At 43.5% G+C, this 14,572-nt stretch overlaps 1 protein-coding gene across 1 annotated transcript; it reads right to left on the bottom strand.

Annotated features, from left to right (window-relative positions):
• Positions 1–551: 551 nt before the first annotated feature.
• GGCT (gamma-glutamylcyclotransferase) lies at positions 552–11,206 on the bottom strand. The gene is made up of 4 exons (XM_048300892.1): positions 11,037–11,206; positions 7,166–7,311; positions 3,916–4,051; positions 552–2,020 (listed from the first exon to the last, which is right to left on the bottom strand). The coding sequence occupies exons 1-4, from the start codon at positions 11,157–11,159 to the stop codon at positions 1,871–1,873; spliced, it is 555 nt and encodes a 184-aa protein (XP_048156849.1). The 5' UTR covers positions 11,160–11,206; the 3' UTR covers positions 552–1,870.
• Positions 11,207–14,572: the final 3,366 nt, after the last annotated feature.

The following is a 14,572-nucleotide window of genomic DNA, read 5'->3' on the forward strand; positions in this document are numbered from 1 at the left end:
AGCCAAAGGCTTCCCGTTCACCAACTCCGCATTCCCCTCTGCACCCACCCGGCCTCCTCCCCGGAGAGATGCCAGGGGTCCCTCGGCAGCGACCATTTCCCTCAGGCAATCTCCGCCCCCCGCAAGGACACTTCCAGGGTATTATTTCTGTTTTCTTCACCCATTTAAAAGCTGAAAAGCCCGAAGGTGCAAGGTAAAGGTAAGGCAGAAGAAGCGGTGCTGATGCAAAGGAGTGTGTTCATGCATAGTTTTGCGCTCCTATTGACATTACATCTATTAAAAAGCACAAACAGCCCATAGAGGCTTCAGCTGCATTCCCATATCACCAGTTTTCACTTACATAAGCAACACAGTCTGCCCAGGGAGGTCGTGGAGTCTCCCTCTCCAGAGACATTCCAAACCCACCTGGACGTGTTCCTGTGTCACCTGCTCGAGGTGACCCTGCCTTAGCAGGGTGTTGGACTGGATGATCTCCAGCGGTCCCTTCCAACCTTAAACAATCTGCGATTCTGTGATATTCTTGAAGAGTGCACATTGAACAGGCATAGCAGTTTGGTAATCAAGAGTTTTATTTACTCAAACTAGACAGTGCTAATACAGAAAGTACAATGTTTCACAGCAGTCACCGTACCCAGCTCTGAAAACAGGCATATTACAGCAGGACAGCACCTACACATACCTGGCAGAAGTTTATAGAAAACATTTTATAGAGAGGAGACATGGTCAGTCTGTTATTTTATCATTTATCTAAGCAGTCACGCAGTGACATCAATTCTATCTTACACCCCTCTGTACATCAAGAGAAAAAAAAATACACTGTGGAGAAGATAAGCCAAATCTCAGTGATTTGACATCTCCCAGGTTGTCAAACTTTCCTCATCCCCCATAGACTAACTGCAGGGGTTGCAAAATACCACGAAAATAAATACTCTGTATGTTACAAAAGCTTCCAGTTTTGCATTGGATTGTCAAAGCTGTGGGGAGAAATAACCCCCAAAAAATACAAGAGGCCAAGTTCGTTCATTTGGGGTTTACCAGACAAACAAAGCCACAGAATAAATGTGCTAGGATTCAAAGGAAACTTCCTGATTTCACTGAATATGAGACCAAGGCCTAGACAGGCAAACAAGCCAGTCAAAAAGGTAATTAAAAACCTCTTTGAAATATCAAACTAAAACGAATTCTTTAAAAATCTCTTTGTTATAACTAACTAGTTCACCTATGACAATCACTAGACATTGAAAGGAGGAAGCTATGATGGTTTGAATGAGATGCTTTGCTGAATGTTGTCTTCTAGGCTGCCTTTTGGACTTACACTTAGAAACATGGAAGGAGTTAAAAAAATACTACATTTCTTTCTTTGTTAACTGTATAAACAGGAACTCCACAGCATCAGATAGGTTGGGGTTTAAACCATTACGAGAAGTAGCAGAGAAAAAGGTTTACCCTTAGAGTTTTGAGTTTACTTTGCAACTAAAAAAATCTAGTCGTGTATACAACTTTTAAAAACAGAGGGCCTGATCCTGCAGCCCTTATTCCTCAGAAAGCAACAGGCACCAAAACTCATGAAGACGGCCTTTTCCTTTTAAAAGGGTCAGTAAACTGGACATGAAGCACAAATTTGCATGCAGCACTGCATGACAAGTTACAGAAAGATAATTTCTAAATCTGCAAAAACTTCAGCATGTACTCAAGCTATACATACAAAGAGAAGTTACCAATGTCACTGTGTCTTCAGACTGCAAATTATGTCTAATGGTTTACTGTAGATGCACAGCAAACTCATTTTTTCTTGATAAAGAAACTGCTGACCAGCAGTGAGAAGAGGTATCTAAATCAAGGTGAATGGCCAAGAAAATGCAGAGGTATTCTATGCAGAATTTATTTTCTCTCCTTTAATAGAAGCTTCAATCTCTTCCATGATTGGCACCGGTCCTGCATAGTTATTAGTTTCAATAGCTTCTAATTTCTCCTGATAACCAGTTGGCAAGCCATTCTGTTTTGCACCCATGCAGATGACCTATAATTAAAAGGGAGGGAAAAAGGCCTTCAGTAATAGAAAGGACAGACTCCTCCAAATAATCACTTCAGTAGGAAGAACCACTTAAGTTACCAGAGAATTAATCTCAAACAGCGCTATTTGTACCTAAGGATAGCCACAGGCTTCTGGGAGACCACTGAAGACCAGAACAGCATGAATAAAATTACTCTGAAAAGGCTTTTAACTACGCTTATGATTCTGATGTGTTACTAAAGTGCACAAGACTCTATAATTAAGCTGTTATTCAGTCATTCCATTCTTTCTTCCAGAGAGGATGATAACTTCAATAATATATGATGCTTCTCACTCAGGTGTGACAGTAAAGCTGGCTAAAGGTTTAAAAAGTAGTTATTTTTAAAATTAAGCAGTTGAAATCCAAAGGACAACAATGAGTACCTAGACAAGGTACAGGAGTAACAGAAACAGATACTCAACAGTGAAAAAGCACAGATTCCTGAGTTTGTTACTGCAGATTTCCTTCCATATACAAAAGAAATGGAAGTATTGGTGTGGAAGAAAAGATGTGACAGTGAGAGGAAAAGAAGAAGTAGTAGCAACATGGCTGGAAGGAAACACCAGCAAGCTTGCATATATAAATGAATATTCTTAATATGCTTTCATGCATTTAATAGCATGCACTTCAAGATGAGGTATCTAGAAAGAATGAACTTTGCCACAAAAAGTACATAACAGTAGATGGATGTAGTTCAATCACTATGTGCTGATGCAGTCACCTTTTAAGTTTTTAGCTCTCCTGCCTGGTTAACTTAACAAAAAAAAAAAAAAAAGCTGAGGGCAGAGGAGAAGAACTAACAACTGCTCCTGACAGGACCAGGAGGGAATGATAAAGTTGCCAATAGTGGAGGTCTGCACTTATAGCATACCAATGAGAGCTGACACACAGCAGCAGACTACATATTAACTCCCTGAAAAGCCCTAAAGATCTGCCTTGCCACAAGGTGGGTTGGCAGGGAGGAGGTTTGTGGAATACCAGAGCCTGCTTTCTAAACAAGCCCTCTCTTCAGCAGTCCCACAGCAGCCGGCCTTAGCTGTGCTCCTGGAAGTCAATTGATAGGAGTGAGTTCCTCAGTTTGGAGAAGGCGGCACACTTGGGATTTCACAGCCTCACACCCAGTTTCTTTACTTCAGGGAGGAAAAGCCAGCTGCAGTGACGTCTGTGTAGCAGCACTAACAGCTGCACCACTCAGACACACCACCCCAGCCTGGGCCTGCACCAGATCTCACAAGCTAAGCAGGTCAGGCCTGCTGTGTGACTGCATCATGTGTCTTTACAGAGTCAGTGTTGCAGAACAGTGTTGAAACACTTCTGCCTCATCAGCCATCAAGGGGGAAACCTGCAGTGCTCGGCAATGCTGCTGGAGTCCTGTGATGTACTGATGATGCGCCTGGTAAACGGTAGCAGGCAGACTCCTGTATTAAGTGACAGCAAGTACTTCCCAAGACAGTAAGGATAATCCACGTCCTTGAAACTACAAGTCAGGTGCTGTATTTTCCCCACAGAAAGTACATCCTTTTAGTGGAGTACATTAATTTTTCAAACAGAGAATTGCTGCATATATGTGAACAACATCCTCCAGAAATCCCTGTGCCAATCGTAGCTAATTCACAAGTTAAATAGGGACTTCATGTAAGGCATAACTAAACCAAAAAACTCAAACTGATTTAGGAGGCCTGTAAGAGCTACCAATGTTCTGTGAGCATCATTACAGCAGTCCATTGCACAAGGACTGCTATACCTTTACAGTAGTCATGCCTTCCACCCACTGTAATTAAAGTGCTTATTAAATAGTACAGAAGTACAGCATTATAAATTTCTGTACATTCTTTCAAAACTAAAGTGATGCAACACCTACCTTTTTATACTGTGGAGAAGGGGGACCAGGGACATAGTCCTTCATCTGGTAGCTTCGACAGGTCAGTACCTTTCCTGCTTGAGTGTGGACATTAACTTCTATTGGGACATAAATGCCATCCTCAACTCCCTCTTGCCTGTAAAAGACATGTATTCCTTTCATGCCAAATAACTGATGCATCTTTCAAACCAACTGCGCAATTAAACATGTGGATTTATTAAAACAGAATTCAAGGCAGGACACTGGTCTGTGCTGTTAATATACTTCCAGAAAAACAAATAAAGCAAAACATATTTCAGTACTTTTTGTGCAAACTTTTACATATTAAAAAATAAATTTCTAGAGAAGCAGCAGCATTCAGTTTTGTCATTTCAGCTCTGGAAGAAATGATGACTCATGGTTAACTTGAAAAGTTAGAGAATATTCCTAAACTAATTACTGTGGAAGACAGGTAGTCTGAAAGAAAAACACAAGCAAGATCATCAGAATTAATGAGCCAGACACATGTTCATTAACTGCAACTCAGATAAAGAAACAATTGCAAAGTTTTATCTTGCCCATTGTGTTACATTTTAATAAGGGGAAACTTGCACAACTTGTGCAATGCACTTTCCAGTGAATAATCCAAGACACCTTTTAACTTGCACAAGACATACACAGCAATTATGAGCTAGGTCAGGGCATAAAACAATTTTGTTTATCTTTTTATTAGCAAAATCATGCTTAGGAAAAAACCCCTCAAAACCAAGGCTACTTATTGTCCTTAACCACCGGCATTTAGCCACCAATAAAAATCTGACGAAAGAATAAGAAGTAAACAAGAAGCTTAACCAATACAAGAGTCTTTATAACAAAATTAACTTTAGATGTACTTTAGCTACAAGTCATAACATGGTTTTAGCTCTGCTTGTCCAATATAAATTTGACAACTCATCTTTTTTCAAAGACTTGCTACCATTTCAAGTTATTTAATGTATATAATGTGGGCCATGTTAGGTGAATAACTAGGTTAAGTGCAAGTACAGACTGGAAGCTAACTGCAGATTCAAGGCCAACAGACTACAAAATAATCATATGGTTGTGTGAGAGCAAGAAAACTGCTTAGTAACATCCTCTGCTAGACTCTATGAGGCAAAGTCATGATTTAGTCTGTAACTTACAGATTTGTGAAGTACAGAGGACAAAAAACCCCATAAAAGTGACTCTGAGACAGCAACAAAAATGAATTTGAAGCCAAAGAGTTCAGCCATCTAAGCAGCAGCTTCTCTTCCCATATTTGTTTTCTATAGATTACAGTGTTTTATTAGCATTTCAACTAATTACATGCAGCATCAATTACATATTCCCTCCTCCACTTCTGGATAAGAAAGCACAGACAACTCTACCCAGATTAGGAGGGGTAAAAAAAAAAAAAGGAGGTGGGCCTTTTTTTTTTTTTTTTTTTGATACATGTAATTTCAGGAAATAACTTGAGAGCCTACAAATATATCAGCTTGCATGCAACCAAAGGATCTCTAGACCTTCAGTATGAACACCTGCAAGTTGGTTGGGAGCAATTCTTAGAAGAGCACTGTTGACTATCATTATAAAAGCCAAGAACACATCCAATTTCCCTCCATTTCCAGTTCACACCCATGGCATCAAAAAGACAGCTGGAAAAAAGTAATCTGTAGTGCTAGTGTCCATGCTGCAGATTTTGGTGATGTTACAGCACTCAAGTTTCCAGCACCTTAACAAGCACTAAAGTTTATGCCAGGGATCTGCAATCCTACAGTATATTAACCGTAAATGCTATGTAAACACTTTTAGGAGTCAAAATGCAAAATACTGTCCCCATGGAGGGGAAACACTGGGCTACTATCAAAAGCAGATGCTGTCAGACAGGATCATCATACTTAGGAAGTTTTATGCTTCAGGAAAGCATGGTAAACCAGGAGATTTCAGTAAAGGTCAGCAGAAGGGGGTCAGGACGTTTAAGTGCTCCTGTAAGCAAGAGCAGGGGAACTCAGGAGATCATAAAGCAGGGACATGTGAAGCTGTCCCCAACCATAAGCATGCCAACTAGATGCCCTCTTGCTTGAGACTAACACTCCCAGCCAGGACAAGAGTGCTGAGAGTGCCCATTCCCATAACACACTAACAGAATTTGGGCAACAGTTTCTGTTGTATTTCAGGTTCACCATTGGCAACAAAAGCACATTGGAAGCAAGTTTCACGGCCAGGGGTTATAAGTACATATTTACACAGTGAAATTGCAACAGTACCAGAGGCAGGAGAACAGTGTTAAGGTAGTGCTTTCACTGCGTTTACTATGCCGTGCTCCCTTGTCCTCACTAGCCCAGATTTCTACTGGAATTGACAGTGAAACTGCTCAGAACAAACAATCCTTGTGTACCAGAAACGATGCTGCGCAGGCACATCTCAAAAGCTGCAACAAGCACATGGCAGCAGACAAAGTTTTGGGGATGACATTCCAGGTCCTGTCTTAGACCCTGCAAGACGTCATGCTATTCCTTGCTTTCTTTAACCAGGTGGTCTTTTAGACTTCAGCCTGGGAACAACTTGCTCAGGGTCCCTTGAACTTCTCTTAATTACCAGGCACAGGTAGAACATTCTATACCATGCATTGTAAAGGTGTAGTCAGGCTCTCCCATTCAAAGGGGGAAACAATAACACCCTGGCTCCCTGCCTGGATGCTCCTCAGGCTTACAAAAAATTTAAATCCTTAGAAGAGAAGACATGTCAAATAACCTCCTCAAAAGGTCCCTTTGCCAGTATTAAAGATTTCTCTCCTGCAGTCTTGTCCTCATCCCTTCCTTTTCTGCTACAACTGGAGTCTACAGATGTATACAGACAGAAATTGATGTCAGTCTCAAAGGAAATTCTCCCTAAAGTAAAGGGAAAAATGCAATAGAACAAATACATATTTTAGAATCTTGTAAGACACAGGAAATTGGGAAGACAGGTTAAAATAAAAAAAAAGGAGCCTGACCAGTATATCAGCTTCAAATTAAGGTCCACAGATTGTTAAAATACCCCTAAAAGTAGCTTTAGCTTGAAAACAAGGTTATTTTAATCACAGAAGTATCAGAAGTCAATACACATACTGTGAAATAGAATTCCCATATTAAAATCAAAAGCATCTTCTTGATTCCAACACCAACGCTTCCACACAGCTCTTTACCAAAAATTAACTACTTTTCAATTGCTCTCTAAAGTAGTAGAAGACAGGAAAAGTTAAGTCACCTACTTATCCAGTGAACTTAAATTGCAAGTGTTCATTTTCCACACTATTCCCCACACTTCGTCTCCAGGGCTCTGAGCAATGGTAGCTGTACCTCCATGCCAGACAGAACTTGTCCTGCCTTGATGATGGCCAAACTCGAGCTTAAAATCCTGCAAATGAAAGCAATGCAGAGAATCAATTTCCACTTAAGAGAAGGGCTGTTGGCTATTCTTGACATGAAAGGGGCAGCCAAAAGACAGTAGCACACGTAGCCACTTGGAGACACAGAAGGAAGAGTAGAGAGGCAGGACCTGTTCCACCTCCCATCTCACGAGGGGCTGAAGTCAGCCATTTCCACCTTCCCTTAAGAAACAGCAGCCTCGGGACAAAGGGAATAGAGGTCAGGCAGAGAGCACTACTGATAAAAATCCTGGCCTGCAGAGACTGGATTGATATCCAAACCTCACAGAAGTCTGGCCTAAGCAGCTGACAATTTCTAGCAGTGAGAAGAAAGTGGAGCACTCCCTTCTCAAGAATAGCACACATACCCAATTCTGCAGTGAGCACAGCACTGCTGAAGAAGCGTCAGCTTGCCTTTTGTCCAAGTAGGCAGTGACAGGATTGCTGACGTGCTTCCCACTGGACGGGCCCTTGGCTAAGGTGTGCCACAAAGGAGGAAACTCGACTGGTGTGGTCTCATTCACCCCAAAAGATGTGCCTACCTGGTGCCAAGTCCTTAGCAGCTTTTTGTGATGTTATAAGATGTTATAAATGCTATATGCAGTATCCAGGAAAATAGTAAGGGTAAAGAAGTCTACAAGATGGTGAGCTTTGGGTCCCACCCTCATGCACTGGTAAGACCACCCAATCATAAAATACCATCCCTTGTATTTTACAATGTTTTGTGCCATCTCATCACTCATCTGGAACATTCTTGGGCATTTTTAAGTCAAGGTAGATGTCTCCTTCAGTGAGTTTATTCAGGTTTTTGCAAGTAGAAACATTCTTTTAGAAATAATGTATCACTTTTTCTTACAAGCAATATCAAATACTAGTATATATGAAAAAACCAGTAATGAGTTATTGAATGCTATCAATGTAATTTCTCACCTGACTCAATACACTCAGTATCCCCTCCTACTTATTAACCAGTTTGTGGGTCCTTCCCTAGCACTACAGAAGGGAAAAAAAAAACCCTCCCCAATCCAAAGCACCAAGATTTAAGAAAGACTACCTGCTTAACAACAAAAATAAAACCCAAACCTATGCAGCCCCACAGCTTTGCGAATTTCTTACGACCACCCTCTTGAAGCTGTAAGTTTGATTTGAAATATACACATGTACACATTAATATTCCCTCTGAGACATATCACTCTCTTCTAACATATCCTAATAGATATAGGAAAAAGGTTGCAAAAAAATGAAGCAGTTGGAGGCTTACACACAGAAAAGCAGCACTTATCACAACACCAATCAATTTCTGTGTGTGTGCGTTGAGTGACAGCAGCCTGGCAAAGCCACAGTTTACTCCATCAACAGAGTCACCTTCCTGGCCCATAAAATGTCCCCTATTTAACTAATTTCACTACAAAAAGGTTTACTTAGATGCACCAATTTATTTGCACAAAAGTCCAGTCAAGTCACAGACTGAAGTTACTGATGAGGACAAGTGATTGCAGGGCAGCCCTAAGGAAATACCTGGATGGAATCAAGTACTCTCACTGCAGTATCATTAAAAGAAAAAATAAAAGGAACAAGAAAGGGGAAAAAACCCACTGATTTTTACTTTATTCCTCCAGTTATATTTTCTTAGACCTGACCTGCACCACCCAAAAAGGGCAACAGAGATTGCACAGAAACAGCAGAGTTAGCTCTGGTTCTGGAAGCAGGAAACTCTAAGTTACACCATGTGTTCAACTGCATCAGGCACTGCTGGGAAGATGGGAAAAAACACAGTAGATACTTTCTTGGTGCAAGATATTGGTCTTTGGTCCTTCTTCTAAGTACCAGTATAATATCTTTTCTGTGCATGTTACACATCCCATTTCTTAACAGCTTTTGACTGAAGACTAACAAAGCTTTAAAAAGTAAAACTAGAGGGAAGTTTAGCTGAAGTTTAACTAAAGTTTTTACTTTAGGATCCAAAGCACTCCAGTTACAGGCCATTTCTCCTTTTTTTAAGTCCAAGTGGCACTATCTAAGAGCAATTAATAGGAATCAGCTCCAGTCTTCCTGCAGTCCCTCATTCCCTAGCATCAGTGATTTTCCAGCTGGAATCAAGGGAGTAAAGCCACCCGGTGTCGGCAGGGAACATAGCAATCGATCAAAGGCCAGCTAGAGAAGCCAGGGCTTGACTGCCTGCTCCTGAACAGCCAACCTGCAGTGGGACAAGAGGTGCTTACTGGGTAACCTGGAAATCAACCTGAGAGCTGGGAGAGCTGAAGAAGTTTGCTTTTATTCAGAGGTAAGCACACACTACTACTGCCCTTCTCCCTGCCTCCAAGGTCTGATCCTGCAAGGTGCTGGGCTCTCAGCATATTCAGTGGAGGGGTAGCTGTAAGTGCCTCATGATTTACAGGACCATGTCTCAGCTGCCAGGCTGATAGTCCCAAGAGACACCAAGTATCCGACTATGGGGAGTTTATTAATGACAAGTTTTTGGAACTTCTTCATGCACTCTAACATAGATAATTTCCTGCCAGTTACCCCAAGAGAACCTTCAAGTCCTCTTTAAGTGGTATCAATTGATGCTCTGCTCCTCCAAGCATCCTTCCAGTTGCACAGATCTGTACATCAACAGCTTTAATGACCACAAGCTTGTGTTTCCAAGCCTACACTAAAGCCAAGCTGATAGAATGCTACTTAATAACCCAGGGAAGGAACCGCCCTGTAGAGTGTACGAAGTGTCAGCTGCAGATGTGCAGTGCTGGGTGAAAGCTCCCATATGCCCCTCACACAGTGCAGGGAGAGCTCCTCACCTGCACCCAGCATGGCCAAAAGGAAGGAGGGATTTTGATTTTTTTTTTAACAGAACACCACCCTTGTAAAACTGCTAGAAGCCTGCCTGATAAACCCAGCTGAGCACCTAGAATCATAGAATGGTTTGGTTTGGAAGGAACCTTAAAGATCACCTAGTTCTAGCCCCTGTGGGCAGGGACACCTCTCACTAGACCAGGTTGCTCAGGGCCCCATCCAACCTGGTCTTGAACATTGCCAGGGATGGGGCATCCTCAACTTCTCTGGGCAACCTGTTCCAGTGCCTCACCACCCTCACGGTAAAGAATTTCTTCCTGCTACTTTACGTTTCAAAGTCTGTAGTGCAGGGCCATGGGTCATGGCTGGCAGCCTGGAAGGTTAAGCCCTGTCAGATAACCACGCAGCAGTGGGACTACCACAAACATTCCTTCTGCTGTGGGCAGCCCCAGCAGCGGGCCCTGGGTCAGAATCACAGGCTAGAGAGGGTTGGAAGGGACCTCCCGAGATCATCTGTCCAGCCCCTCCTGCCAAGGCAGGGTCACCTCGAGCAGATTACACAGGAACACAGCCAGGAGGGTTTGGAATGTCTCCAGAGAGGGAGACTCCACAACCTCCCTAGGCAGCCTGTTCAGCGCTCTGCCACCCTCAATGTAAAGAAGTTCTTCCTCACGCTGAGGTGAAACTTCTTCCGCTTTAGTTTACGCCCATCGCTCCTTGTCCTGTCACTGGGCACCATGGCAAAGAACCCGGCACCATCCTCTTGATCGCCTGATCCGTGCCGGGGCCTCCCCCGCGGGAGGGACGGACGGGCTGCGGCACCGGACCGCACGCAGCCGCGGGGACATGCGGCTCCTCGGGGACACTCAGGCTCCCTTGGAGGACTCCCGGGCTTCCCCAGCCCCCCGCCCCCCGCACGCACCTGCAGGCGCGCCAGGGCGCAGAGCGCGGCCGAGGGGTTGCGCAGCAGCAGCCGCTCCCGCAGCAGGTTGCTGCCGTACGCGTAGTACAGGAACCAGCAGCCGCCCTCGCCGCCCGGCTCCATGGGCTCGGCCCGGCCCGGCACCGCCGCCGCCGCCGCTTTAACGCCGCCCTCCCGCCCCGCCTTCCCCGCTGCTTCCGCCGCCGCGCGGGAGCCGGAGCGGGGCCGTGACGCGGGAGCGGCGGGAGCGCCTCTGGAGCGCGTCACGCGGCTCCCGGCGCGGCAGTGACCTCCATCCAGCCGGGAGCGGGGAGCAGCGCTGTCCTGGAGCCCCCGCGGCTGCCAAGGCTGCGGGGCTGAGGCGTACAAACCCAGCCATGAGCTCAGGGGCTCTGTCTGCCCGTTCATCTGGCTTGGCTCATAACATCTAAGTGTCGATTTGAACAGCATGGAAAAGAACACAAGTTTTAGGAGGACACTTTCACCTTGTTCAACATCTACATGCACTTTGAATGAAAAATCATCACAATTGTTGAAACTCTTGAGTGTTGGGAAAAAACAGGTTGATTTTTTTTTTTTTTTTTTTTTTTTTTTTTTTTTTTTTTTTTTTTGGTGTGTGTAGAACATAAAAAGTTCCAATAATTTGAAAAGCATTATGAAAAGCTGGTTGGCTTTCTTTTTGAAGAATGTCATTTTGATGCAAAAGAGTAACAATTGCTCCATGCTTCATTATAATCCCTACATAAGATTTTTCTATTTAGAAAGAAATGTTCACCTCAGCTCGCAAGGAACAGCTCAGAGAAAGCCCGAACAGGTAGCACAGCACGTGCTAGTGCCTGGAAAACCTGCCTATTCCAACATGCCAGCTGCTTCCCGAGGGGCATCCTCTGCGGGGAGGAACAGGCTGCCAGCAAGCAGGGCCTGCAGCTCCTGGTACTGAAATGAGCATCCTGGCCACCTCTGAGATAAACAGTGATGGTTTGTAAATACATTCCATGAGAAGCAAAGTAGAACAACTTTTCCCAGCTGGAAGCACTCAGAGCAGAGTAAGATGGGAATGTGCAAGAGTAAAAGGCGAGAAGATGCTGGTGTGTGGGCCGGTAGAGCTGCACACCCATGCACGGAGGCACTTCCTCTCCTTCCCTGACATAAGCAGTGCTGGAATGGGACAGGAGGAGCCCTTATTGCTGGCTGCTGAAGCAATACATACATATGTATAACACAGCCATGGAAGGATGTAATTAACAATAGCATAACCATTAATGGTGAGATACCACTCATTAATGCAGTTAAAGTAGCCCTCAGTGCAAGTTGTCTTCCTGAGGAGAGGCAGCTGATGTAGGATTTAGCACAAGATCCCTGGCAGCACAGTGCCCGGCCTCTCTGGGCACATTCTCATCCTGCAATATTGAAGGGAAAACGGCTCTTTCCTTTAATAATGTGAGCAGCACTTCATTCGAGTCCCTGCTTTAGTTTTCCCAACACAGGCATTGGGAAAGACAGATTCATCTTAAAGCACATAAAGTGATAAAAGTGATTCTGATCCTTCCTGACTAGTAGCTTTCTATTTTTAGGGATTATTTTTCTTATGTAGGAACGAGGTATTGTAAAGTGAGAGGGATTACACAGGTCATAGGATTATAGAGCAAAACTTCCTCACTCTCACTCCTTACGACAACCAGTAGCTGAATCCATGTTTTGAAAATCTGCTTCTGGTATATGCTTTTAGTCCCTTTTCCCTAAGGACACGCAAACTCCATGAAAAGTTTCCCTCTCTCATCTTCCTTCTCTCAGCTTTTGGACTGTTGCCTAACTTCAACCAGATAGCAAGAGGTTTCAAAGATGACTAAATTTATGCTGGTCTCAAGAAACGAGTCAAGAGGATGGCTGTGAGACAGCAGGGATCCCACAGGGGAGGCTTCCAGAGGGGCCTGTTAAGCCCCAGGGACTAAGCCTGCTGGTGAACAGGTTTTCCAGCCTTGGTGTGTGCTGCACTCCACGTTTGGGCTTTATATGAGCTGTCCCCTGTCAGCTGAGGTAGACATTTCTTTCTAAACAGAAAAAACTTATATAGGAATTGCAATGAAGCATGCAACAATTGTTATTCTTTAATCTCAAAATGACTCTCTAAAAAACCCCCAACCAACCTTTTGTAACAGTTTTTAAATTATTGAAACCTTTGACATTCTGCTCAAAAAAAGCCATTCTTTTTCTCAAAACTCAGAGTTTCAACAACAATTGTGATGATTTTTCATTCAAAAAGCATGTAGATTTTGAACAAGGTGAAAGTTTTCTCCTAAAGCTTTTGTTCTTTTCCATGCTGTTCAAATCAAGACTTCAATGTTATGAGCTAAGACAGGTGATTGACAAATGAGGAGACGGAGCCCCTGATCTCATGGCTGGGTTTGTACACCTGAAAACCTTTGTTAGCAAAGGCAGCTAGCAAAATTACCGTCAAATTTATGGAAAGAGAATCAGTTTAAAACACTGCCCCTTGCAATTCTAAGTATTTCATCCTTCAAAAAGGCCTTTTCAGATTAAAATCTTTTGAGGTTTCCATTTTCTGCAGTCTGTACCGAATACCAAGCCTATTCTCTTACCAAGGAACATGAGCCCATATTTCCAGGAGCATGGTTTTGGTATGTATGGTGTCTAGATGCAGCCTGATGCTAACTCAGATGCTATTTGAACTACCTAGGTAAACCTTAGATCTATGGTGATTATTTTTCTGAAATTGATTCAATCAGTTTGCACTTTGGAAGTTAATTTCTTCCCCAGCTGGCCAGTCTGATGGCAAGGCAGCACGAGAGAGAAGGGAATTTGCTCTGGAGTGAAAGCTTTTCAAGTCTTTCTGCTGATGTATGTCCAAATCATGACGAAATGGCTGTATGTGCATAGAGAAATACTTGGGCACTATGGGCAGACCTTGCTTGGAAACCAAGTTTAGAAGAGAAAATCAGGGAGAAGGACCTTTCCTGTAGCAATTTGAGTAGAAACTTGCCAGGCTTTGGTGGTTCTACCAGATTTCACACTTCTGCTGTTTCATGACCTTTTCAGGTGAAAATTAAGTCTCCAAGAGAGGAGTGTGGTAAATGAAATCCTGGGGGGGGCAGGGGTGGGGGGGTGGGTTAAATCAGTTCTAGGTGATCTCCAGAGCAGCTGGCATGAGACCTGTGTTAACCTGTTTGAAGCCCCAAACAATTTGGAAGCATTGTTTCCCCTTGCATGTCGCTACAAAACCTGCGCAGAGTAAGCAGTCAGGAGTATGCCTCCTGTTCGGGACCTTCCCAAACATGGGCGAAAGCTCTGGATATCCACAGCTATTTCTGCATTGTCTGTGGAGGAAATCAACAGGGTTATTTAGGCAAAGAAAGCAGAAATTTTTTCCATCTGTTTTTTTGCCTAGATGCAATATATTCCTGAGCATATCCTACTTAGGATTTAGGGGAGAGAAAAAGAAAATTAGGAAGAAATAAGGAATTAGGGGGAAAATGAGATGCAGTGGGGTAAGTTAAACCTGCATAAATGTCTGCCAG

The sequence above is a fragment of the Corvus hawaiiensis genome, chromosome 1 (assembly GCF_020740725.1).
Source record: "Corvus hawaiiensis isolate bCorHaw1 chromosome 1, bCorHaw1.pri.cur, whole genome shotgun sequence".
Classification (NCBI taxonomy): Eukaryota; Metazoa; Chordata; class Aves; order Passeriformes; family Corvidae; genus Corvus; species Corvus hawaiiensis.

Bases quoted from the DNA above. Each gene is read 5' to 3' on its own strand.
- GGCT (XM_048300892.1), bottom strand. From the start codon at position 11,159: ATGGAGCCGGGCGGCGAGGGCGGCTGCTGGTTCCTGTACTACGCGTAC. The intron at 7,312-11,036 runs GTGCGTGCGGGG...TTTCATTTGCAG, and splicing joins GCGCCCTGGCGCGCCTGCAG to GATTTTAAGCTCGAGTTTGG. The intron at 4,052-7,165 runs GTAGGTGACTTA...TGTCTTTTACAG, and splicing joins AATTTAAGTTCACTGGATAA to GCAAGAGGGAGTTGAGGATG.